The sequence below is a fragment of the Corvus hawaiiensis genome, chromosome 1 (genome assembly GCF_020740725.1).
Source record: "Corvus hawaiiensis isolate bCorHaw1 chromosome 1, bCorHaw1.pri.cur, whole genome shotgun sequence".
NCBI classification, from domain to species: Eukaryota; Metazoa; Chordata; class Aves; order Passeriformes; family Corvidae; genus Corvus; species Corvus hawaiiensis.
Window position 1 is genome coordinate 52,721,998 of NC_063213.1, and position 27,272 is coordinate 52,749,269.

The 27,272-nt window shown below is 37.7% G+C and overlaps 1 protein-coding gene across 7 annotated transcripts in view; it reads left to right on the top strand.

The window, feature by feature from the left end:
• The window catches only part of THSD7A (thrombospondin type 1 domain containing 7A), a 285,848-nt gene that overhangs the window by 58,048 nt on the left and 200,528 nt on the right, over positions 1 to 27,272 (top strand). For 5 of the 7 annotated variants that reach the window (XR_007203813.1, XM_048304626.1, XM_048304659.1 and 2 more), the window contains 2 exons: positions 2,722 to 2,963; positions 25,377 to 25,893. Coding sequence is in view for 6 of the 7 variants with exons in the window: in XM_048304626.1 (XP_048160583.1) it covers positions 25,743 to 25,893 (151 nt within the window). In the remaining variant the exon portion in view is untranslated. The remainder of the gene's footprint in view (positions 1 to 2,721; positions 2,964 to 25,376; positions 25,894 to 27,272) is intronic. The other 2 variants (XM_048304634.1, XM_048304640.1) reach the window with 1 other exon arrangement.

The window sequence follows — 27,272 nt, forward strand, 5'->3', positions numbered from 1 at the left end:
CTTCTTGTTAATGAATCAGCTCATGTTTGTACTCAGAACAGTAATGGGGGGTGGGGGGAAGTATCCTTCTTGGTAATAAAAAGTGCTCAAATGGTGTAGTTTGATGTGATTTCTTAGTTATTCTGTTCCTGCTTATATACAGTTTCTGTTGGAATTTGCAAGGCCAAGCACTTATTCCAGATTGTACAGGAGTGATGAGTCCTGAAACTCTGCCATACGTGCTGGTAACATGGATTTGCACAGAATGGGATTTGGGACTACATTCACATGCTGAAATGTTGTGCTATTATCTCCCTCGATATCTCTTGACTGTTTCAGCTCCCTTTACAAATGAAGAGATGTCCAGCCATTAAAAGGAAGGTGTCATGTTGTGTTCTTTGGCACAAATTTCCATCCTGTCTGTGTAAGGAAGTTTGAAAGAGGTGAAGAGTTTGGCACACAACCAGAGCTGCCAAGGGCTTTGTGCTTCCTGGGACACGACTGCACCTGGCAGCCCTGAGGCATGTGGCTGAGATGGCCGATGTTCAGCCTGCAGGTGTGTTCTTTCCCTGCTGGGGATATTCTGGTTTGCTGTGGAGATCTGCTCCTGGTGCAGTGCTGACCTCAGGTGTTAACCAAGGCATGCTGTCTGGTGGTGTCATATGCCCCATCACCCTCAGATGCTGATGCCCTAAAAGGCATCTCAAGTGCCTTCCTCCCCAGCATCTCCCTCAGTGGCCAGGCAGCCACAGTTCCCACCATGCCACCGCCCTTCCTCACAAATCACCATCAGAAAATTGGGCTTTCAAGCGCTGGATTTAGAAACACATGTTCTAAGTTGTTAAATATACATAAGTAAGTTTTTTTGGTAAATAACTGGAATTGGTAATTAATTGAGTAAAGTAGAATGAAGGCCTAATAGAGGTGGAGCATAAGTTTTTGCAAGGATTAAACTCAAAACTTCTAACTGAAAGATGCAAGGAGGTGTAAACAAACAAAGGAAGATACCTTTCTTGAAATTTTATTGTAAAATCCAAATTAGCATCTTCATGTAAGATCCATAGCATGCTCGAATTTATTCTTGCAAGGTTTTTTTTTCTTTTGGTTTTGTTTTGCTGGTTTTAGAAATTAGGCAGGTACACACTGAAGGACAAGCAAGAGGTAATTTTCAGCTTTTATCGACCTTCATACAGTGGCTGAGAATGGTACTTCCAAGCACACTTTCTAGAAGGATCCCATTTCAGTTAATAGTTATTTTTATTGGTTGTTCAGTGATTACTCTTGGCTTCCATATTTTCAGCTAGCCTCTCTGAGGAGCTTGCCTATAGGAAACATGCATTTATATATAATTTTCAGGGAAATAATCAGGAAAATTAAATAATAAATAAGTCTTCTTGTAATACAAAGTGAATTTTAAAATAGCTTTAGAGGTATTTGTTATACATATTCAGTCTGCAATTAATCTCAGACCTCTCTTGTACACTTAAATACTTTTTGTTGTAAGGTCTACTATATGAATAGAAACATATGTATTTAATTTAAACATTGAGTTCTCTTATTTCTGCTTCCTTTGGTAATATTTTGTGGCTTCTCTTTGTAGTTCGTGATAGCTTCATTCTTCTTCTGTTTTCCTGCCTGAAACAAGATCACGCACACAGTATGATAACTGAATCTCAAGGAGAAGCATGTCCCTGGGTGCTAGTAATGAAATGAAATCTTTTTAATTTTCAGTATATAGTTTGTTTGGACTATAAATTAATTAACACACTGTGTAATTCTGTAGGACTTCTGTTTTTTGGATAGTAAATCCATCTCTGTATTTTTTTATTTGTCTTCTCTGTTATAGTTATTCCTTGACGTGGTGTTCATATATTTATCTTTTTTTCAGTGACAGAATACTAGAAGTCAGGACTACAAATAGACATTCCACCACTAGAAAGAAATATCTGTATGGAGTTTGATTTCTTTTTAGTGTTTTGGGGTTTTTTTTTCAGTAGCTCTTATAATAAATTTTCAGTTACTCTTATAATAAATTTTCAGTTAATATGTTCCTCTTCTGCTTTTTATCTGTAATTTGAAGTGTCAGTCTGTCTTTCAGGATTAGGACACGTGTTCCATTAACTTTCATGCCTCCCTAGCAGTCTTGATAATGAAATGATAGATGTTGAAATAACAATGAGAGATAAGTACGAGAACTCTCCAGGAACACGTTGTACTAACATAATGCCATACTTGAACAGTCTGATATTTTTCTTACACAGTAAACTGGAAAAAAAAAAAAAAAGTCTTGGTAGAATGATGGAGTTACATGAATCCATTTTATATGTGCTCTCACATATTAATGAAACTGTTTATAAGTTTTATAGGTAAGACATTACTTAAGTCATAATATTACAATTTAGGAGTTAATAAGAGTTTCAAACACTCAATAGAGCCATAATTTTGTAGTAATTTATAGCTTAGAACTCGCACATTTTGCATAACAAACAAAAATTACCTAAAAAACCCTAGATACCTTGATTGGGAGATTTAACAACAGTGAATTTGGATTTATTCCAAATTCTATTACTATTCTGAAAACAGGAGAAGCTACTCTTATATGAATTTCTTAAACAGTAACCTATAGTTTCAAATGACAGAAACATTACTAATATCATTTCTCTCTGTGTGGTCAGCATTCTTGAGATGCTTTGTTAGAATAATTAGAAACAGTGGATTTACAAACAATGTGTCTTTATACAGCTATCCTCAGTAAACTGCATAGTACTGCAAAATCATGGATTCTGAGCAGCAACACTCAGCAACAACTGACTGGTGCAAGACATTTATCTTTTCTGTGAAGTCCCATTTCTGAGCAACTACCAGTGCTGCTTAGCGTCTTTGTTGACGATCAGCAAGTTTGCTGATGACACTGATCTGTGTGGATCTATCAACAGACTGGAGGGAAGGGATGCCATCCAGAAGAACCTTGGCAGGTTTGAGAGGTGAGTCCATGTGAATGTCTTGGGTTTGAGAGGTGGGCCCATGTGAACGTCTTGAATTTCAACATGGTTGGGACAATTTCAAGCACAAATACAGGCTGTGTGTAGAATGGATTGAGAGCAGCCCTGAGGAGAAGGATTGGGACATGTTTGTGGATGAGAAGCTTGACATGACCACAAACTATGTGCTAGCAGCTTAGAAAGCCAACCACATCCTGAGCTGCATCAAAAGCAGCATGACCAGCAGGTTGAGGGAAGTGATTCTGCATCTCTGCTTTGATGAAGCCCCCAAATGGAGTTCAGCTGTATCCATTCATGCAGGCCCCAACATAAGGATGTGGATGTGTTGGAGTGAGTCCAGAGGAGAGACATGAAAATGGTCAGAGGTCTGGAGCACCTTTCTTATGTGGAGAGGCTGATATTGTTGGGGGTTTTCAGCCTGGAGAAGAGAAGGCTCTGAGGAGACCTTATAGCACCTTTTGGTACCTACTGGAGTAATGCAGCTCTGGTGCTTGTCGCACGAGCTCTGGCGTGCCCTCGACCAGAGAGAGTCCAACTGCGTTACTTCTGTGTGTCACAGAAGTGACTTCGGCATCAAGAAGGGAGCTGCTGGCTGAGCTAGCTGGCTTCTTTGCAGAGGGAACACGGCAGGAGCCGATGATATAGGTTCACATTAGTTCGGAGGTAAAGGAAGAGAGAGGTGGTTCTAGTCTGACTTCTAACAGGTTTATTGTCAGAAGTCTCACAACCAGAACATGGCAATGATCTTAAGCTGGGCTCTTGCCGAGCGGCTTTCCCTCAGTTTTATAGGGGGTTTGAAGACCGCGGGAAAAGGGGAAAGCAACCAATGAGTTACAAGCCAGGGGGAGGATACAATTTAACAAGAACCACTGGGGGAAACTGAGAGGTGGGAGTTATAACAGAGAACCAGTGAGCAACTGAGTAACCGGGATTTTTCCCAAACCGGGGGAGGCGGCTTGGACCCGGGCACCGCCCGGGGGGAGTGGCTTAGGCTTCTGAGCCACCCCTCAACCCACCCTCTGAGTCTGCTCTTCGGGAAACTCGATTCAGGGGATGGGCTGGGATTGATTGGCATCTTGCTGCCCCAGCCCCGCAGTGGGCTAGGTCATAGCAACACTGGAGGCCTGCAAAAAAGCCAGAGAGGGACCTTTTACAAGGGCAGGCAGTGATAGAACAAAGGGGAACAGTTTTAAATTGAAAAAATGTAGATTTGGATTAGATATTAGGAAGAAATTGTTTATTGTGATGATGCTGAGGCATTTGAATCAGTTGTCCAGAGAAGTGGTGGATATCCTGTACCTGGAAGTGTTTAAGGCCAGGTTGCATGGGACTTTGAGCACCCTGGTCTAGTGGAAGCAGGGGGATTGGAGCTAGATGATATCCAAGATGACTTCCAATCCAAACCATTCTGTCATTCCATGAACAAGATACAGACAAAAAAAATTATAAAAGAAAAGATAAGGCTTAAGTCTTTTGAGAATTGTTATTCCTGTGAATATCTAAAGGTAAGTTTACTGTTGGTGCACAAATCTGTGCAAGCTCGTCCCACAACTGTAAACACTAGTGGTCTGTAGAATGCAGCAAGGAAGGCTGTCTGGTCTTCAAAGTATTAGCTGAAAATAAATGGAAGTCCTTCTCTAGTGTAAGAGTTGTCATTTACTCTGTACTGAGAGTACAACTGATGAATGAGTGCAGCCTTATCAGAGATCTCAAAAGAAAGTTTCTGGTGCTGGAAATAACCTGTGGGAGTCATTTATGAGTATTGTAAAGATGCAAATCTCTGTTCAACAAGAGGTCACTGAAGAACTTGAGCTAAAAGATAGAACAATCAGGAAATCTCTGCAGACAGAAAGCACAGCATTTGCACGACCAGGCCAGTGCTTTGTTCTAAAACTAAATAAAGGCATAAAAAAAGGCAAGCTTTGGACAACCTTTTTTTTTTTTTTTTTTTTTGCTACAGAAGATGTTAGAAACCTGAACTTCCACAAGACAGTTTGGATAAGCTAGGTGTTGATCTTTCATAGTTTATAGCTGCTGAACATCAATGAGCTACAGGTCCAAAAGTAAATCTTTTGAGAATTATATTTCCAAAAGAAAATATCTGATGTGTGCTCAGACTAATCTTGCCAGTAATTGCCAGAAATATTCTTTTTGTCCTCTGAGTATATAGTAAAACTCAGCAAATTTTAAAATGCTGTGATGACAAGTAGGAAGTGGTCAACTAAGAGTATCAGCCTCTTTAGTCAAAATATCTAAAAATCAGTGGTATGACATACTTATGAGGTGTTTCACAAAAATAAGTTTATTTCAACCATTGTTTTGGTTATTTTTTCCTCACTGCCCTTTTTCTTTTCAGATGATCTATTCTTTTTTGGTAAAAATAAATTCTAGAGTCTTAGCAAACTGAAAACATTGAGATATGATGGTGGATCAGTTCACTTTACTATAACACAGCTTTTCTGTTGCAGATTTATTAGTGCATATTTACTTGAGCTTGCTGGATATTAGAGGCAATATCTAAGCAGTCTACTTAAACGTACCATGTTCGCCTCAATTTGGAGAAAATAGGTCAAATTCTGACCTCTACTGTGACTTCATTAAATTAGAATTCTGTCTTTCTGCTGCTGACAAACTGACGGCAAATTTAGCTTGAATATATTTAGGGTCCATCATTTTTGCTAATGTTGGGAGAGCAGCTTCAGCTTCAAGCTTATTGTGAAAGGTAAAAACTGTGTTTTGTGCATTTCTCTAGTTGTGTTACATTAAATGAAAAAAGGGGGTTTGCTCTGCTTTACTTTGGAAAACGTATTGTGCATGTTAAGTTCTCTTGTTTATCACTCGAGGAGTTGAGTTTTGTCCATTGGGGTCAGATTGCTGCCAGGGTAGTATAACCCTTCATCAATGGTGTAGGTAAGGTAAAAAGACATCCTTAGCTGGAGAATACTGTAAGGTGTATATGTAAGTGTTGTGGAGTCCTGCTTTGTAAAGCCAGGAGCAACTTCTCATATATTGAACTCTGTATTAGTGTAATAATGAATGGAAAACAGAAGGTAGAAGCTAGAGCAGTGCAAGAATAACCCACCCTGAACATCGGTCTGAATGATCTCGGAGGTCTTGGTTTGGCCACAACCGGTCTGCTTATTTGCAAGGGGGCAAACCTTTGTGGCTTCACTATGAAGAAATGTGCTGTCAACTCTAATGAATATTGGTCTCAGAAATTACATGGAATGACTAAATGTTGTTATAAAAACACTGCATGCCAAAGTATGAAAATATTGCTTATATGTGCTGAAAATAATCATATTCCAGAGGTTTTATACACATCCCAAACATTATACTTACTTTTGTGTGCTGAAAATAACTGCTTGACAACATATTTTGTAGATAAGTACATAGTAAACCTTGCTTCTCTTTCCCCCATGGTGTATCACAGATGGAGTAAATGGGGCTGTAACTCCCCTGGGTTCTTAAAAATGCACTGCCTTAGTTCAGATGCTGTAGCTGCATCATTGCCTTGCTACTAAAACTGTCGGACTCAGTCTGGCATACTGGATGCAAAGCCCTGCTAGATTAAACTGACAGCTTTGCTTAAAATCTCTTTATGGATTGTTAATCACCAAAACAGAGGCTATTCTGCAAATATTTACTGGACTGCAAGTGTTCTTATGCCTGGATAATCTGGTAGATTTGAAAGGCAATGGTGAGCAGCTATTGTGATTTAGGGAACAGCTATTCTGAATAAAGAACCACATAAAATACCAAAGTAGTAGTTATAACAAGAGTTTTGACTTATCTAATTAAATTTTTTGTCTTTCAACGTGGCATAAGTCCCTCCCTGGAGTTCAAAGAAAGATTTCAGGATTTATTCTTAGAATGATCACAGGAGAGGTGATTGAAATGGATAAAAGCTTTGTCTAGAAACACTTTAGATATGTTAAATTTCCTTTTTTATTTATGATGTATGTTGAAACACAGAATACAGTTGGAATTCATGAAAATCTGTCTGCTTCTATGTCCACCTCCCTTCCTTATTTTTGCCACAAACTAATATGTATGTGGATCTGTGAAATCTGTTTTAAAGATTTTTTTTCTCACTTTTTTTTCACAGAGTGTTTTTTCCTTTGCCTTAATTGTGGTTTGGTGTTTTGCTACTTACATAAGTTGATGTAATAAAATTTAAGTAACTTATTAATTCAGTTGAGGAGTTTATTTCCTGTGATTTGTTTTTAAATATTGGGTCTTACTCTTTCCTTGCCCTATGACAAATATATAGAGGAAATTAATGTTCCAATCTTCTTGGAAAACACATTTAACAGGAAAGGGAGGGCTATATTTAAAGTAGGAAAAGAAAGTGTTAATTGCAATAGGATTTTGAGGAACATTATTACCATACAGAATTAACCTATTGTATAAACTAAAATATATCAAGAAGGTGTTTAAATAGAAGAAATGAAAATTGTGACATGTAGTAAGATACATGTTTTGTTAATACAGCTCATAGGTTGTATAAATATGTTGTGTTATTTTGGTAGTTTCTGAATCCAAGTGCTGACTGAAATGTCTGGAAACTTTAATCTTCTTTTATAAAGTTTAACATGCACAAAAAAACCCAAAACAACAAAACCAAAACCACATCTGCTTTTTTATTTTTGAAATTATTAATTTAGCTAAAGCATTTTCTGTGTTCAAAATCCTGCATCACAGCCACATAAGTCCCAGCTGAAAGTAATCTAATGGGCAGAGGTGAGGAAGACAGCAGTTGAGGGATGCTAGAGAGATGAAGGTAGTTCTTGTTTCAACCATGTGGCTAAGTGGTTTTGACACAAAGGGATGTCAAGTGAATTCTTTAACCCATAGTTAGTGCCCAACTTAGCTCCTCTGTGCCCTTTTAAACTGTGAAAATTTCTGAATGATTTAATAAATTTTGAAGTATTTTAATTTCCTTAGTTTTCCTTACATATTTATCAGACTTTCACAATGGTTAAGGTAGCAATTTGGAATCAGGCACAAAATAAAAACATATTTTATGAAGGTACTATTAATATAAAACTTTGTGATAGAGCAGTATCTCCTCCTAAGACAAGGTCTCTCTAACACACTGCATGTTCAGCTGTCATCTGATGGAGAGTGGAAAGCTTCCTGATGCACCATCCATTTCCAGGCCCCCTCCCACAGAGGGGTCTTTTACCACAACCCACAGTCTTGACTGCTGCTGAGACTCTTCAGCTCATTCATTGTCCAACAATTCATGGCAGCACAGCACCCTCAGAACCCTCATTCTTTTGCACTATTTAATGGGCTGGCTAAAACTTACTGTTATAAAGTTATTTTTGTGGCTCTTCTGTTTTGGATAGCACAAGCGTAGGTCTTGCACTTTTCCTGTGCTGATTTCCTGATTCACAGTCTGTGCCAGCTCCCACTAGTATCAGGACTGGGGCCATTCCAGTAATTGTTTTGGATGGAGAGCATAGGAGGAGTCCTCAGTTAAGCTCATTTTCAGCAGATTAACCTTTTATTTGCAGGTCTGTCTTCTAATTGCATTTTGTTTACATGACCTGTAGTTATTGCATCATTCCAATATAACCATGAAATTTACATATTAAAAAATTACTTTGATCTTTACTAAACTCAGAGGCAGTATAATGGAGGCAGACATACTCCTGGAAATTTAAGCTTCCAGATTTCTGTTGCTACCAATCTCTCCTATTTGGGATTTGTAGTTGGAGAGCTATGTTTTTAATAAACTGCCAGTCTGACCAGCTACATGTACTGAATGTCTGGAAGCAATTTCTTTCTTTTTTCTTTTTGAACCTTTGTTAATGGACTGTCAGATATAGTTGGGTCAATAGCTAAAGGACTTGTAAATGTTATTTTCGGTATCCTTTAGTGTTGGTTGTTTTATTACCACTGTGAACAGAGTGGAAGAAAGTGAGAAACAGATAAGTCTAGTACCTGTTTGATCTGGGAGGGGTTCCACAAAGATGTTCCGTTTACTTCAAAATATGCTTCTTAATGTAGTGAAACTGCATCCTTCCCCTTTTAAATTAAAGGCACATCTGAAATGTGAATTTCACAAAACTCAAGGGTTTTTTTCAGTGATTTCAAAATTTTAATTTTACAATTTAATTTTTATGAATTGAGTGATTTAAATATATGTTTATTTTGGGGTAAAAATTATAGAATTGTATGATAATGATAAGTATTACTTAGGTAGACGTTACACTTCTGGTACTGAAGTTCACATATTTTAATTTGCTCCAGGATGAATTTCTGTTTCTATTAATACCGTGATTTAGAAATGGTGTTTCCACTGAAGCTTCCCAAACCATGTGCAGCTTTTACAAAACTTTACCACTAAGCTGATATCAGTATTTGGAAAAACAAAGACAAAAACAAGGTAGCACTGCACTGTGTCAAATGTGATCTTAGACTGCAGTTGTTTCATTCAGCATTTCATCCCTAGAGTGGAAATTACATTAGCCCCGTTACTATTATATGTTGTATCATTCATCAGTCAGCCACTTGTAACATTCTTTTTTCAAGTAACTACAAAAATTAATACCTCTCTATTTTCCTTTTTTTTCTTTTCTGTATGGTGGGTTTGGGTTTTTGTTGCTGTTTTACTATGGTTTAGTGTTAGTTAATTGTTTCAAATATGGAACAAAAATTTTCATGGGCAGTTTCAAATGGGTACAAGAGCAGTAGATTGCCCAAACCTGGAGAGTGGGAAAATGAACAATGGAGGCATGTTTTCATTAGATTAGAAATATTATTCTTTGGAACTCAAGGTGCAAATTATCCTGTGCCATAATGTTCTTTTCAAACACACAAGATAAAATTTGCATATCTAAATTGGATCAGCTTGAATGGGTTTCCCTGCTGTCTCATCCCCTCAGCTACAGTCTTTCTGAAATGGCCTGCAGGTGGATCCAAATAGTAATTTTTAAGTCTATTTTTAAGATCGTCTCTGAAATAAATATTTTTTCTTTTAGTTTTTTATTGATTTCTTGCAGTGAACATCAGCAAAATTTCTCCTATGACTCATCTGAGTTTAATCTACATGATGATTAGAGGTTTAAATTTAACTGTGCTTACACTGGCTTTAAGAATAACAATTTAAACTGGCTCAATAAAATCACAGTTGTTTCATATTGTTAAAATAGTAACCTTCCCTTCCCTTCCCTTCCCTTCCCTTCCCTTCCCTTCCCTTCCCTTCCCTTCCCTTCCCTTCCCTTCCCTTCCCTTCCCTTCCCTTCCCTTCCCTTCCCTTCCCTTCCCTTCCCTTCCCTTCCCTTCCCTTCCCTTCCCTTCCCTTCCCTTCCCTTCCCTTCCCTTCCCTTCCCTTCCCTTCCCTTCCCTTCCCTTCCCTCTTAGAAGTAATGTTTTATGATAAATGTGACAAATGTTGCCATGCAAGGGAGCTCAAGGGAAGACCCTGCAAACAATCTTGTTCTACAATGCTAGGTTTTTCTTCTGTTTTTCAAAGGTAGACTCACTGATACTGTACTGATTCAGATTTTTGTTCTCCCCTTCCATAAACTTCTTTCTCATAACTTTGATAATATTTTATAACATTAATCAGGATGGAAGTGTATAGACTATTTTCATCCCTACTAAAACAATTATATTCTTAATAGATTTTTATCAAGTATGAGGGCAGATCTCATCATGATCTGCAGCATCCTCATGAGGGAAAGTGAAGGGGCAGGCACTGACCTCTTCTCTCCAGTGACAAGTGGCAGGACCCAAGGGAATAGCAGGATGCTGTGTAAGTGGATGCTTAAGCTGGGTATTAGAAAAAGGTTCTTATCTGGGAGGGTGGGCACTGTAACAGGCTCCCCAGGGAAGTGGTCATAGCACCAAGCCTGGCAGAGCTCAAGAAGCTTTTGGGCGATGCTCTTATGCACGTGGTATAACTTTTTGAGCCAGGAGTTGGACTAGATGATTCTTGTTGATCCCTTCCAACTCAGAATATTCTATGATTCTATTATTCTAATTAATTTCATCCAGCTGCTCAATTTATTTTGTGTTTATTTGGTAGTATGACTACTGACGTATCAAGGAGAAACAGCAAGATAAATAATTTAACTTCTGTGGAAAACAGGGCTACAGTTCAAAGACAATATTTTATTTTCTGTAAAATAGTTAGAAAGTTTTAAGGGTAATATTTTTACAGTGTCTCTCTGACGTATGTAAAAAGAAGTGTAGCGCAGTATTAGGCTATAATGGTTTCTGTACCAAGGAATGGATGACCTAAACCTTATGCCAGTTTGTCTGTGTTTTACTAGTTGCACATGTATTTTAACTGCAAAATGTTGATGTAAGACTAAGGAGTATGCTGTCAAGATGGTCCTTGGGCTCCATTAAATGAACAAATAGAAGCAGAAAATGGTTTGACGTCAACAGTTTCTCAAAAGCCTCTGTCCAAGGTGCTGAGTGTTAGTGCTCATCAGCATTGTGGGATGGTACCACACGTGCTGAGGGCCTGGCTCAGGTGGGTGAGCTGTGCTCTCCTGCCACCATTGTGCTTAATCTTAAGGTTGTATTCTGGGTGGGCTTGGGGTTTAGTGGCTTTTGGTTTAGGTTTGGGTTGGGTTTTGAAGTTTGTGTCTATCTTTGTTGTTGCCCTCTTTACTAAAAACCCAAACTATACTAAACCATGACACTTTTGTTTTCTGTTTTGGTTTTGTTTCTAAATTTCTTATTTTGTCTATGCAGAATGTTAGTGTTATAGAAAAGTCTGATTGGTTTTGGTAGTTTTATGTACAGGTGGCTAAATCTCAACATTATCAACTCTCAGTTTATGTACAGGCCTAGTTCAGTATGGTGTTTCTGTTTCTTTATGTAGGAGGTGTGATATTCAGTTCTATACATAGTTCTGATTTATGTATTGTTGGAGTTTGTTTCTCTTGTTCTTGCCAAATGAATTTGAAACTTTATGTGATTAGGCTAGGATTACTGCTGTATCCCATGATGATGATACTCATATATTAGTCAGAGAAGAAGCCCACACTAGTGTTTCTGGATGCAACATTAGCATTGCATGGTTTTTTTTGAAGATCACAGTAACTGTCTTCTTCTGTCTGAGTGATATTCAAGGAGGTGTGATTGGCCTAAAGTCCAAAGTCTATGTCTACCTCATGGAGCCTACACTGTTATACTACAGTAAGAGGTTATAATACTACTACTGCAAAAACACCTTGGATACCATTAGTGAGGGGAATAAGGAATAAGAGAGATTCCAGTGGTTGTTCTTTGACTGATGGATTAGTTCTGTTGCTTTAGGCTTTTAGGAAATACAATAAGGTCAAGTCTTATTTCTGTTAAGGGGAGCATAAAATACCACCATTTGGGGAGAAGGTTCTGACTGTGTTTTGATGGGGAGAGGGGCAGTTGAACTCTAGACAAAAGACTGCTGTTATGCACGATTTGTTAGTGGACCAAACAAGGAAGGATGGGCTCTGTGCAGGAAATCTCACTTGTGCAAACACAAACATGCACATCTGGAAAGTTACCTGACACATGCCACACTTAGCACTGTGGCAACTTGGCACTGGGCTGAGGAGAGAAGGCAGCGTTCTCTCTAACTGGTCCCAGAGTCAGGCTTTGGGCAGTGGGTTAGTGACATCCCGCACCTCTCCAAGTCTGGGCACTCTGCATCTGCAAGGTAAGTAGTACTTCCCTGCAAACTCTGTGTGCGTCTGTTTGTGCGTGTTAGCCAGTGTCATGGGTTAGCAAGCATAGTCCCAGAAGTGATGTTCTTGCTAAGGGGTGCTTACAGCTTCCTCTGTGACCTGACAGAACCTATCAGCTGGCCAGTTTGAATATGGACAATTCTTTGAGCCACTTAAAATTGTGACCGCCTCTGTGATCCACACTTAAAAATAGACAAACTCCCCCCCCAGCTCTCTCTCATTTCCAGTGCTGGGACAGGTGGCTGCAGGCCCCATGGGGGGGCCAGCGGGCCTGGCCCAGGCCCTGGTCGGGCCAGGCCAGGCCGGGCCACAGCCATCCTGGAGCCGATGGGCCCTGTTCCACCCGCGGAACCCCTCCCACAGCCCTGCTATGGGCAGACGGGCGGCTCCCCCTCTCCAGTGCTGCCAAGATTCAGCTAAAGCTGCATCACTGTCCGGCAGAGGTCAGGTGACCGACAGCGATAAGCCACATACCAGCTGCAAGGCCTAGGTGAGATTAACCCTTTTAGTGCTGTGAAGAGCTGAAAACCTGGGGGAAGAGAAAGAGGAGATGCTTAAAGCTGAAGTTCTGTTGTAAAGCTATGATATATCAGAGTACCTGTTGTAATTTCACGAAGGCATGGGGGTGGAGTGTTCAACTTGTACTTGTGAGCAAAAGCACCTGTACTGAGATAGGCAGATGCTGACGCAGCTGTAATTTCATGAGAAGTTTGAACAGGGAGAGATGGAAGTGATGAGGACTTTTGCTCCAAATGGAAAAGGAGAAAACCTCAGTTCCTAGAGATGCTCCCAGAGACAGTCCTAAAGATGAAGATGAGGAAGAGCCTTTGCTCCCAGGGAAGGGGAAGGGCCTCTGTTCTTAGAGATGAAATGCTCCCAGAGATGGGTGAAAAGAACTTTTGTTTCTGAACGGCTCAACCTTAAAATTTTACCCCAGTAATTTAAAGAGTGGACCCTCAAAAGCAGTTGTGGGAAAAGCTGCAAGTCGGGGGGGGAAGGGACTCACATGCGAGCAGAGAACCAACCTGGGCGGCTGTCTTGTTGTGATAATGTTTTCATGGCACGGGCAAGAGAGACTCCTCTTCCTAAATGGACTGAACAAGGTTATTATGGAAATGGTAAACAGACTGAACATCTCAAGGGTTGTCTTTTTACATTGTCAGTGGGAGAAGGGAGAAAGGTGGGGGGAGGAGAAGTGTTCTGAAGATGTGGTATGATTTTTTTTCTTCTTTTAGGTGTGTTAATAAACTTCTTTATATTCTTTCAAGTTTGGTGCCTGCTTTGAGTTTCTCCTAATTCTTATCTCACAGAAGATAAACAGTAATGAGTATTTTGGACCAAACCACTACACTAAATTGGTGTTTCTGCCCGGTTACAAACCCAACCCGCTACAGCCAGACAGCCACACACCACCCATTAAATCAGCCCACAGTGACATCGGGTTGCACCTTTACTGACTTTCAGGTGTTTCATGGCCTGTACTGATGTTCATAACATTTTAACAGAAGGCACATTTCCAGATGTCACATCATGGATGCCATGTTGTAGTTCTGAGAATAGAGTGAGAAGAACAATATTTTTGAATATTGTAACTGTTCAACTTCATTCATATACCTGCATATGTTAACATAATATGTTCACCAAATTATCGGTGTGGTGTTTGGTTTTCTATGGGAAGTCTTAGGCAGTATCCCATCATAATTTAATAGTCTGTATTGAAATTGCAATGAATTGGTTAGTTGTAACGAATTTCCTTGATGTTGTCTCTCTGGTTAATCCCTAGTCTTTTAAATTGCATTTACTGTTTATAATCCAATGTGTTTCAGTAGAACAGACAACACTTATGTTGTGTCATTTCTCATCTCTTAGTTCTTAGTGTTTACCAGCAGATAGAACATGGGTTATTAGTTCATTAGGGAAAATCAGGGTACAGAAAAGTTAGTTAATAGTGAAAGAGTTGCTTCTGTGTAAGACAAGAAATACCTTCAAAATTTTCCAATACTCTTTGTTAAAAAGTGGTGTGTGTGTTTTGCAAAGAAATAATTTGTTCTGTCATAGTGAAGCTAATTATTCTCAGCACACACTAGCTATGTCAAATTGCAAAATGAACATCAGACTTTGTATGTTGTAGGAATTAAAACACCATCAGTTGAGTTAATGAAGAGCGTACAATGAATATGATCTCATTTTTGCAATGCAGTTTAAGTGAAAACCTTTTAAGGAACTGTTGCAAAAATCATAATTTAGGGGGAAAACAGACAATAAAGCAAATGTTTGCTATCTATTTTAATTACTTTCTGCTTAGAGGTATGCATTAGGTTTATTTATTGTTTGATTTCAAATTATTTCTCTTAAATGGTTTAGGAATACAGTGGCTAATGATCCATTCTGAAATCAAATGACTAGAGTCTTCTCTAGTCCATTATACAAAGCCAAAGAAACTAATTTTTGATTGTTTCATTGTGATATCATGTGAAGATCACTACTTGAAATTATAGATTAGCATAAGCATGGGAATGTGAAACAGAATGTGACACACAAAAGAGAAAGGGAATTAGTGCAATTTTAATTTTTTTTCAAATGGGAAAAAAAAGAGAGTGGATTTCTAAATTATGTACTAAACATGTGAATGTAATGAAAATGCCATCCCCTATTAATATTTCAATTATTTTTCTTTCTGTAGAATTTCTTACAAAGACAGCACTATGAAAATCTCTCTGTAATAGATGATCTCTTTGAAACTTTTTAAGTATTTGGTGGAAAGAAGAGGTTCTGTCCTGGCCAAAGATAATAGCAATTTTCTTCTTGAATACATGTAAGAGAGATAGGAAGATTTATTCTCCTTCTTTCTGCCAAAGATTCAAGATGTGTGGTTCTTCCCTTTGTCAAAATTATGTATGCACCTAGAAAACTTAGGAGATGAAGTCAGAAGCCTCAACTCTTAACAGAAGCAGGGAAAACTTATTGTACTTCACCAATCCCTTCAGATATGAAAATTAGGTCTTGGGAGCTTAGAGGAAGCCCTGTCAAACTGCCTATCTGCAAATTAAGAATAATTTTTCTCGGAGACCATTGCAGTCAAGTCAATATAGTTAAGTTTTATATTAAAAAAAAGTCTTGATTCACAAGGTTGGAAATCAAGCAAGTGTTTTGTTGACTGCCAGTCAACCAGTTACTGATAGAGAGAGGGGATTTGGTGTAGGCATGTTTAAAGTGTTTGACATAATGGAGTTCTTTCCTGAATCCTCTCAGTATATTACTTTGCTATGGCAACCCTGTAGCTTTACAGGGGATGAATTTATTGAATTCTACCCTCCTTTAGCCTAAGTGAGGTACAATGTGTCCGGCTATTCAGTCAGTTTCAGTATTTAAGATGCATTCAAAGACCATAAGATATTTAACATCCTTTAGATAAGACCATGTACAATAATCAGATTTGGGCAAACTTCTACATATGTTATGGTCTTGCTTGTATATGTGTAGGAAGGAGAAAGGACTAAAACGATCTGAGGATTTACGGTTCAGTTATCCTCCAACGTTTCCAAAGCAGGTTGCTTATAATGGTTTTCTATTAACTTTTGGAGGAAGCAGAATGTATTTTTTGTTTTTTTCATAGTTCTTCATGTGAAAGTCTGAATTATTCGATTTTGTCCTTGATAAAGAAAAATACTAAATAGTAATATAATAAAAATAGCTTTTGTACATATTTAAGGTTTGAAAATACCTCTGAGTCAATCTGTCTGATGGAGACATTAATATTTGAGCACATGAAGAAGTGTCTGCAGGCAGTGTATGGAGGTGGACTTGGTGGTGAGAGTATTTTAGCAACATATTGCAAAGATTGCTATTTTCCGTTCACTGTGTGGGATGTCTCAGAAAAGTAACCTTATACTTAGGCACCAATATATCAGCCAGACAACTGAAGTTGTGTGTTGTGTCTGTATTTATATATGGAGGCTAAGAGAATTTAAGCTGACATAAATTGTGTTAGCATCTAGTTAGCATATTAATGTTAATATGTGTATTTAAGTCACTAATATGAAATAATCATTACTTATTTTTTATCCTATTGATACATCTAGGAAACAGGTTTTTATGTGAAGATCGACTTTTGCTTTATACATGATGTATCTTTTTTTTTGCACTGGTAAATGATGTCTATCTATTTACCTGAACTCAGTTTGTTGTTTTACCTGAACTCAGCATCATTCAAACATTGCCATTGTGGTTTCAAATTCACGCTTCAAATTTTTAGTGCTCTCCCCGCCACTTCATCTCTGTAAATTAAATTTCCTTGTCCCAGGGAAATCATGCTCTACTCATCTAACTGGATGGTAACAACTGAACTGCATGCTGATCCAGAGACAACTGCTTTGCAAGTTTCTGTAATATTTCAGTAATAGTTCAGTCACTGAGAATCTCCTCCACACCATTTCTTCCTTCAGTGGGCAGTATATCAAATGAAGCTGTCTCGTATACTGCAGAGAGTGTAAAGATGCAAATGTCAGTTATTTAGACCAAGGTTAGTTTTGAGTCTCATGGGAAAAACCTGTGGAAGCACCAGAGCTCCCACTAACAGTTAATTAGAAAGCTTTTATCCCATTTTCAGATGTGCAAATGTAATAGTGATTGGAGAAAACTGGCTATATTGTCTTTTGTGATCATAGGGAAGAACAATGGTGCCAATTTTATGAATGTTTTTCCCCATCCTGAAAAGTGTCACATCACCTTAAGCTTGGTTTGATCCACTTTAATGGGGCTCTAGTTTTAATGCTAATGCCGATAATTTAGAAAACTTTTTTCATCAGCACACAGAATGCATTAAATGCATTGTGATGTGTATGTAGAAAATTCAGTTATATGTGGTTGTGATATCAGCTATCTTGATGCACAGGTTTGGCTACTTGCTTTCTTTTTGCCATAGAAATATTGGTGCAATGAAATGGAAGCAAGGATGATGCTCAGCAGAAAAGGAGGAAGAAAAGGCAGCACTTCAGAGAATGGGAGGTTTTGTTAACATAGCTCAGCATTTTGCAACTAGTCTGTGTGGTTTGAAATTGTAACTTTTGTTCATTAATATGCACTTAGAATTTGTTAACTTTGTGTTCTTCCTTATTCAGATTTGCTTCTTGCATTGTAGTTTGCTCCAGAGTTGACTTCAGTGAGTGACCTATAATTTTTAATAGTAAGATTGATCAGTAGGAACAGATTTGCCTTCCACATCCTAGTTAAAGCAACTACCATATAATGGAAGTATGACAAAACATACTTGTGAAGTTTTAGATAATATTAGAGAGGGAGGGATTTATTTTGAGATATTATCTTTAGTGCTGTAACTTTAATTATAACCTAAGATTCTGCAAATTATTATTAATGACATAATGGGGTTCTATCTTAGGGCTTAGTTAGTTAGCAAATCCCCACTGAACCTTGATTATTAATTCAGAATGCTTTAAATCTCACCTCATCTTACCCTGTGTCTGAATGGTGTGAGATACACTAATCAGTTTACTGAAGTAATACTCCTCGTTTATCGATCTGTTGAAGCCAGCACAAAACACATAGCTGTACTTTTGGCCTACTAAATTAGGACTCTTAAGAAGTTAACAAATTATTAAAAGCTATTTCCACCTATATTGTGTTTGTCGCTACTACTGAGTGTGCATTTCTGGAAACCACTAAATGTATTGATTAAGTTAAAAAAAGCTGCACCAATGAAACCACAACTCACTAAAGAAATCAACCTTGTTTAATTTTCTTATTAATCTTTATTACTTAACTAATTTGAGAATTGATAACAGAATGTTTGAGTGATTTATGGCCTGAAAAAGAAGACCAGCATTTCCCTCCTTGAAAATCGAAATTGGCTTGTCAGACGTGTAGATGAAGGATGATCAATCAATAGGATTTTAATAAGAAAAAGGTTTAAAATTGACTGAAGGTGGCTTTTGTTTATGGTGATTCGGTATGTGCATATTACTAAGCTCTCCCTGGAGAGGATTTTCAAAGACAATGGGCACTGATTTTCTTTGTTTATTTCATTCTCTTTCTGTTCCCCTTGCCAGGGATTTCAGTACTTACCTCTCCATTGTGTCTTTGAAATCTCCCTGCCTGCTTTTCAGGTCCTGTCAATAATTTTACTTATTTGCATTTCCAACTATGAGTTTTAACCCCTATTTTTTTCCAATATGCCTGTTGTCTAGATAAACATTTAGATTCAGCCTAAGTTCATGCTAGACATGGGGGCTAGCTGTTCTCATTGATTTAAGGAACTCAAATTTCAAAAGTACACACATACATTGGAGGAATAGAGTTGACTTGGAAAGACCCATTAAATGCTGTATTTTGGTTACCTCTTGGAAAATCTCGTATAATGGGCTTGGAGTTAAAAACTGGTTCTAAATGGCAGTTATGGTCAACTGGGTTGGTTTGTTTTCTCCACTAGTGAAGTCCCTATTGGGCTTTCTGAAACTGATATAACGAAAGTTAGATTAAAATAGGTCCATTCTGTGTGCAGTCTTATTCACATACCTATACAAACTGTAGAGCCACATCAAATGCATTAAAAGAGTAAACAGTGGATAGCGCAGCCACACAATTTCTGGTTGTCACTACTTCCTTGAAGTTTTTTTCTCCAGTTAGGTTTCTTATCCTGATTTCAGCCTGTTTTCTTGGCTCTTCCTATCACTGTTTTCCAAGAATTCTATCCTAGTGACTTAGAAGCCACTTATGTTCCACTTTTGCACACAAATTTTATTTGCCCTCAGCACTCTGTAAGCAAGTGCATCCTCGTACCACAGTTACAGAGGAGGTTCTAGTTTGTGCAGACTTCTCTTTGGAGTTTATGATGAGAAGAGCACACTGATCATTCCCAGCACAAGTGAAGTTCAAGTTTCTTTCCCAAAACAGGGTGTTACCAAAAGCTTTTAAGTGAAAAAATCACCATTTTTCTCATGTGGTTTTTTTTCCATTTTATTAACACAGAAAGGGTCATGGAGTCAGTTTTGATCTTCTCAATCAGTTCTCATCTTTGGATAGGATCTTCTTCATGTGGTTTGCATTGAAGCCAGTGTAATCTGGGCAGAAAGAACAATGTTTATTCACAGAGTTTAAAGCCATAAAGTAAAATTAGGCAATTTAATCTGATCTTTTTCAGTTCTTGGACCATTACATTTCACAATGATATTGATCTATTTAGCCCAGTAGCCTTTTGGCTACATTATCAAATCAAAACTAACACTTGAAAACAAAAATTGTAAATACACTTTTTCATCATGTATCTTTATCCAAAACTGGGTGTCCTCCTGGATAAATTCATTGATTTCTTACTTGAATTCCTCTAGCTTGATGTCCCAGCAAGCAGTTCTAGATATACTTCCTGGCTGTATCTCAGTGTGCTCTCCTTATGAAGAATACTTGTTTATTGTGAGTGTTTCATGCCAAGGATGTCGATTTTGTTACCTACAATTGAAAAACCACCCCATACCAATGAAAGAATGGCTAGGAAAATGTCTAGATATGAAATAGATTAAAAACCAAACACCACCCTTCCTCCCCCAATATAATCAAACAATAAAAAGAAAACCTTAAAAAAAGATAAATCAGTCCAAGAATTGCTATCTTACCTAAATAAAAGCAAAGCATTTATAAAGTCATAACTAGATGAAGAGATATTTCTAATCATTCATGTCAGTAGAATCTTCATTAATTTTTCAAAAATAACTTTTTCTTGTAGCAATTTTTTGTAGTAATCAGGAAACAATGAAGAGTTTAAGTGCACATTATTAATATACTCTAGTTGCTTTGTACATGTGATGCTTTCTTCTGTGCAGCTCAAACACATAACCCTGAAAGTTCCTAATTTTTTCTTCAAATCCATGACCTAAAAGAATGAAACAAATTTAAGAGACAGGCATCGTGAAACCTCTAATGTTTGCAAAAACAGTTATTCTGGGAAAACTGTGAATAATTGCACAACTTGTATAAAAGAGGATGGGGTGGTTTGTTTATTTTAAAAATTGTGAGCTTACAAAGAGGATGTGACATAAAAACCCTGAAAGGATAAAATCAAGGCCTCTTACCTGCTATGAAAGAAAAAGAAATCCATAATAGCTTATTATGACATGGTCGAGTGTGACACCTAGAGGCCATGTATTTAGGATCCCTAAATAATAACTTCAGCTGCAAGTTTTGCACAGCACGTGTAATTTTGGACTTAAAGACTGGAGCTGTCATATTTTGAAAAACTAACTTTTTTTTTTTTTTTCAGATTTTTCATGTTTAGCATATTTTTGTGGCTTCCCTGACTGGGGTCCTTAGCATAGATATGAAGAAAAAGAAGAGATTGTTTCTGAGTCTGGTAAAGAGTTCTTAAGATTAAGAGAGCCCCGTGCAGCTTATTCCATCCTGAAGTACTCAATATCTAGTAAAGTTCTTGCAGGTCCCATATGAAGAGAATTATTACAATATACTTGTGACTGTAATAAAATATCCTCATGAAAGTGAGGCTCTCACAAAATGCAGAACTAGAATTTTTGGCCCGTGAGTTTGTAAGGGAATGAAGAGAACAAAAGCTTCTTTTAACTGTTATGAGAATTATTTAGGTCGTGGATCTTACAAGGAAACAGACATGTAAGGGCATATATTTCACCTTTCTAACTTCTCTAAAAGTTGGGGGTGCAACCGCATCACTACATCCCATGAAATGGATATTTCCAAGGGCATCCTACCTCATATGGCAACAGAACAAGATCAGCATGTTACAAATTTACAAATCTTCTCAGAAATATTTGGTACTCTATTATCCAGTGGGCATTGGCTATAATAAACTCATTGTAACCGTAGAGCTAAATGAATAGGAGATAGGTGATTTATTTGTCTTGGCAATATTTGTCATTTTCATACCTAAGAGAAGGGGAAAAGTCTTGGAGAGCAATCAAAACTAGCACGGTTTAGATGAAGAGGACTTTGACTTTTCTACACAATAAATAAAACATTTTTCACTCTTTAGAATTTGGGCTATTCTACTACTCATTCTGTATTTTTTATGCTAGTCTAGTACTCATGCAGCACAGATGGTTTAGTGGGGTACAGTTATAGAGTTTGTAAAACATCTTCTATAGATCTACAAAAATGGACTGAAACTTCCCTAAAGGTTTGGCATAACCAGTGTGAATTGAAGGCAGATGAAAGTGATTCTGAACACAGTTCTTCGTCATGTATTGCTTACTCTAGCAACAAATGTGCCATATATATATAGTAGTCTCTGCATGCTCTTAGCTCTTACTATATGTAGAAATACAACATCATCAGGGTATAAGATAATATGATCCTGAACCTTTTATTCATGGCATTTCATAAAGAGAAGGGTGCTAGCATGGGACTGCCTGGTAGCAGAGGAATACCGCCAGGTTGATTGTATATATATCTTATTATTTCTCTTTCCATAAAATAAAAGGTATTTCATGCTTATTTTGTCATCCTCTAACTTTTTAATGCTAGGAAATGTGAGCAAAGTTATTACAATATTTCATGGCTAACTCTATGTCATTTCATAAAGGTCTTTGAGGTTAGTTATACTTTTTGCAGAAAAATGAAAAGGTGCTAAGTTGTCAGTGTTTTGTGTGAGTAGTTTACAGACTTCTTGTAGCTGTTGTGCCTCAAATAAAATAATTATGATTATTTAGTTTGGAAAAGATCTTTAGGATCATGGAATTCAGCCACTAACCTGACTCTTCCAAGTCCACCACTAAATCATATCCCCAAGTGCCAACTCTACATCTAAATAAATAACTGTGTCTGCTGAGGCTCCCATGTTGGTGCTCTAAGGGACAACGATGACATATTAAGTTTGTGATATGGATACTAATGTCAATCATAGTTTATTTCTATGCTTTGTATAGAGGCTTCTTCTCAGAAATACTTAACCATTTCTTTGGGAATGTCTAAGCCATGAACAACTGATAAATTACGATTGTTAAGTATATATAAGAAGTTGGGCTGGAAATAGTGGTTGCATTGTTAACTGGAGGGAAGTCCCGTGTTCACCGCGGCAAATAGGAGAGGGTAATAGGGCTTCAGACACACCAGAGTGGAAATGGCTAACAACAGCTTTCCCAGAAAGGCATGCTGATGGCAACTGAAACTTCCAATCAGGATATATTCCCTCTTTTGTTACAGAGGTCTAATTCCTGCAGTTAGGTTGATGAGGTTGGTGTTGGTGTCTGTGTCTTCAGGCACCAGCCTACTTTTTGGCCTGGGGTATCACTGTCCTTTCCCTGTCTTGAGTAAAAGATGAGTGCATGTACTGCATAAGTGACTTAGTGTGTCCCAAAACCAGCTCTTCAGAGATCCTTTTTTTTTTTTTCCCCAGACACAAAAATACTTTTGCATAATAAATATTTCTTCCATTTTGTCTCTGTGACCTATTTCTGAACAGTTTTATTTCATTATATCTTCTGACAAAAAAAAAAAGGTGGAATTATTCTTTTGTAGTTCATTGATTTTGTGACTGAAAAAATGGTAAAACCATGAAAAGTAGTGTGAAGATATTTTACTTTAATAATCTATATTTTACTGGTTTTGAAGTATGTGGTCCTATAGCTGCATAAATATAAGAAAATATTTGAGTGTTTGTGTACGTGTGCTTACCCTCTGTCATGACGCTGCTTTGTTCTGCTGTCAAAACCCACTTTGATTCATTGTGCCAACTACATGGATGATCTGTTCCCTGATGATGTTTCCAGATGATCTGAGTCACGTACAAAATATTCTCAGAGGCTTTCTTTATACATTCATAAAAAATTCTAGGTAGAATCCATTGTATTTAATAACTCTGAAAAGGGTGCCTTTTCCCCTAGTCTCTCTATAGACTTGACTCTTCCTCTGGTGCATAGCTCTGGCTAAAAAGTCAACATTTTTACTCTTAATTTTTCAAAGGAATATATAAGCTACATATGTTTTAAGTATGCAAGTCAATTCAGCTATTGTCATACATTTCCTGAGGTTCTTAAAACATCTTTAAGCCCTCAGATTCTTAATCCTGTTTTTCATAAATTATGAAGCTGGCATTATTTTTATTATGTTGAATATTCTTAAGTCCCTCTACACAGCCTGTTAAATACTATGTGTGTGATTAACTTAACTGCAAATGTAGCTGTAAAATTGATGTAAATCAATGAACTCAGAAAAAATTTTGTTTTAAAAGTGTTCTCTCTAGTTCAAAGCAAAGGCTGAAGGGGAAACTATGCTTTCTAAAGTGAATACAGTATGATGTAGCAGAAGTGAATAAAATGTACCTCCTGAAGTGCTTTTAGCTGAGGGTACAAGTTCTGGATCAGGATGCTATAAATTTGTTAAGATCATGGCTTTCTATGTATCCCTTATCAACCTATAATCTCCTGATTGTTGCCTGTTTTTCAACAGCTGAGGAACAGTAATCCACACTTGCTTATCTCTCTTAATCACAGCCTCATGGTGCTATAGCTCCCTGAGCCTTTAATTCCCTCTTAGAGGCGTAACAGAGTGGAAAGTAAACAAAGACGAATTTGCAACCTTCAACATTGCTAATTTGCTCTGATGTCAGAATATTTAAACAGGCAAGGACTTGGGAATTATTTGATCACAACTGATTTTAATCTAATGCATGTGAAAAGGCTGAGTCTGGGAAGGTTGTGCAAAATGACAGGCGTCCCAAGAGAGGTTGACTGAAGGTTTCTTCTTTAAACAACAATAGCTCCATCATTTTTCAACTCTGGGTCCTGTGCTCTTACTGTGGGGGGTTTTTTTGGTTTTTTTTTTTTGTTTTTTGGTTTTTTTTATTTTTAATGTAACTTTCTGAATATGATATTGGTTTCCTTGAAAATTCCTCATTTGCTTCCCAGTTTATAGGTGTCAGAAATCCAATCTTTAGGCTTGTTATAGTGTCTGTTCACTGCGTAGTGGGTGGGAGAGATAAAGATCCCTATTTGAAAGGCTTTGTCTCTCTCCACATTTTTGTAGCATCTTGACAGCCTAATGTATCCTGCATACTTTCATATGTAAAATGATTGATAACTTGATCTTCAAATTATTTCAAATTACACAGTTGACATTTATGCATGTATATATGTGTACATACTTTCTGGATAAGAAAGGATGTTATCTTGTGTTATATATTACGTGCACACTTTATCTACCACAGAAGTGGTGTGCTTACACATACATACACATTATCATACACACATATTCATCTGTCCTCATAGCAGATAGCTATATGCCATTACCTGAAGCACATTTGATAAATATATGTAAGACAAGGTAGTGGTTTTTTATTTTTTTTTTATTTTTTCTACATTTTCTTCTATTTCCCTTCATAAGGTCTTAATTGTCTGTTTAAAGCATGTGTAATCACTTATTTTTTTGTTGTTTACAAAATGGTTAATGCAGCATACATAGGATTATCAGGACAAATGTCTGATGCTCTCTTAATTGTTATATATTGTTCTGTTTATATCTGTTCTGGTTGAATGACTTGTGTTTCTGAAGCATGTCTGATGATGATTTCTTCTTTTCTTATTAGTATGTATCATTTGGGATATTCCAGGGAGAGATGTGTCTGGGAAGCCAGCCTTTTGCAGTCACTCTCTGCACTGAGATTACAGCACTGGGCTATTTGTGTTTCTCCTCATCCCTGTTTCTCTCTGTCTCTCACTCTCTCCAGCTGGTGTAAATGACTGCTGCTGCCTCCCAGAGCAAGATAACCTGCTCAGTCAGCTGGAGCCCCCTGCGGACAGCTGTCTCGCTTTTAGCTGATGGAAAACTGCTATAAGCGCTGAATGGAAGAGCGTGGAGCAGCGACCATACCAGCACGAGGAGCTGCTGCAGTAGCAGCAGCAAGAGCGAGCGAGGACTCTATTGTTCCCTGGTGTTAAACAGTTTTTTCTTTTCAACTGCCATGCACAGCAGCGGGAGAGAGGTTTCCAGTCCCTTTCTCCCCGTGAGGAAATTCTGAAGAGGGGAGGATCGTTTGAAGAAGGTTTCGTGGTGGTGCTGCGGGTTTTGGACGCAGCAGCAGGCTGCTGGAGGCATGGGGTTGAGCGAGGGGAGCGCTTCTCTCTGCCGTGGTCCAGGGGTGCCTGCTCGGTGCGTGGGAGTTCTCGTGCTTCTGCTGCTGGGAACCTGGGATGCTCATGCACAAAGTGAATTTCAAACTTCATCAGTGTATTTGTGGAAGACCGGTAAGTAAGGATGCTGTGATAACACAACAGCAGCGTGTTGAGTTTTTGTTGTAAGTAATAACCTTTTTGTGTGCTTTGTGTATGTGGAGGGAGAAAGTTAATCTAAATAACTAATGTTTACTGGCAGGATTGCAGGGGGAAAATAGGTCATCTTACAGGATTCTACCATCCAAGCAAATATTGCAATTAAAAAACTCCACATTTGTGACTCTGTGCCACTGTTACTGGGATCTCTTATATATTTTCTGTGTCTTCTGAGGTTTTTCATTTTGTTCAGCAGCTCTGTGCTGTACATAAAGATCAGAGTATTAGTGCCTGTCCACAATGAGAAGGAGCAATGATTACAATTGGAGTCAGTATCATTAAAAGTCCTCTAAACATATTGAATTTTCACAAAGAAAGATGTGGTTCAGCATGTCTAATCTTTGTGTCCTGTGCTGACGTGTAATATATTCAGTGTGGTAATTGATGGGAAGTTGGGTTTGTTAAATTTAGGTTTGTTCCACAGAATATAGGACACATGAAAGCTAATGATGGATTAGGTAAAATTATCTAAGTGATGCCAGATCTCATAACCAAAGAGCTAAAGGCAAATAGGGTATGTGGATTCAGCACTAAAGTAGATGGATAATTTCCCCTACTTTGATCCTAATGAGTTACGTGTCTGTTTTAAAGATTGCATAGTCATAACAGTGCTTCAACCTTAACTCTGCATCAAAAATCAGCGGGGAATTTTCCTGTGTCTATTAATATATTGCATTAATTCAGGATTTAAGCAGTGATGAATATGTGCATTTTAGTTGTCTTGATACAGTTTTAGTTCCTATGTAAGTAGAGTCAAACTCTCATTTAGGAAACTTAAAAATTTCAGACTGGGAAATATTTCACATTAGCTTTGGCAGTTAGCTTCGTTTCCTGTATGTTGCCAGGAATAAAACAATCCCAAAAGTAGTAGTTTTGTTTAAAAACTGATTTTCCATTAAAGAATAATACAATAATAAGAGAGATAAATCATTTGTCTGAAAAACAACTTTGAGAAGACAGTCTCTTTCCTGGATGGAGGGACCCAACCTTCTGCCACAGAAGCAGATCAATTTACAATTACAGTGATATCCTGAATTTTTTAAGAGGCTTCATCTATCCAGCAGCTCAGAGAGGAGATTAAAAGGAAATTCATTTAAACAAGAAGACAAGCTTTCCAATAACACTAGAAAGAGAAATCTGAAGAATGGAAAATCCTTTGCAACTTTCACTTCTGACTGAAAGATGAGTTACACAATGACAGTGACCCTTTTTTTCCTTTTAAACCATTGGCAAACTAAAAACAGTTTCCAGTTCCATTACAGATTTATAAATGTTCAACACACGCTTAAAAAGAG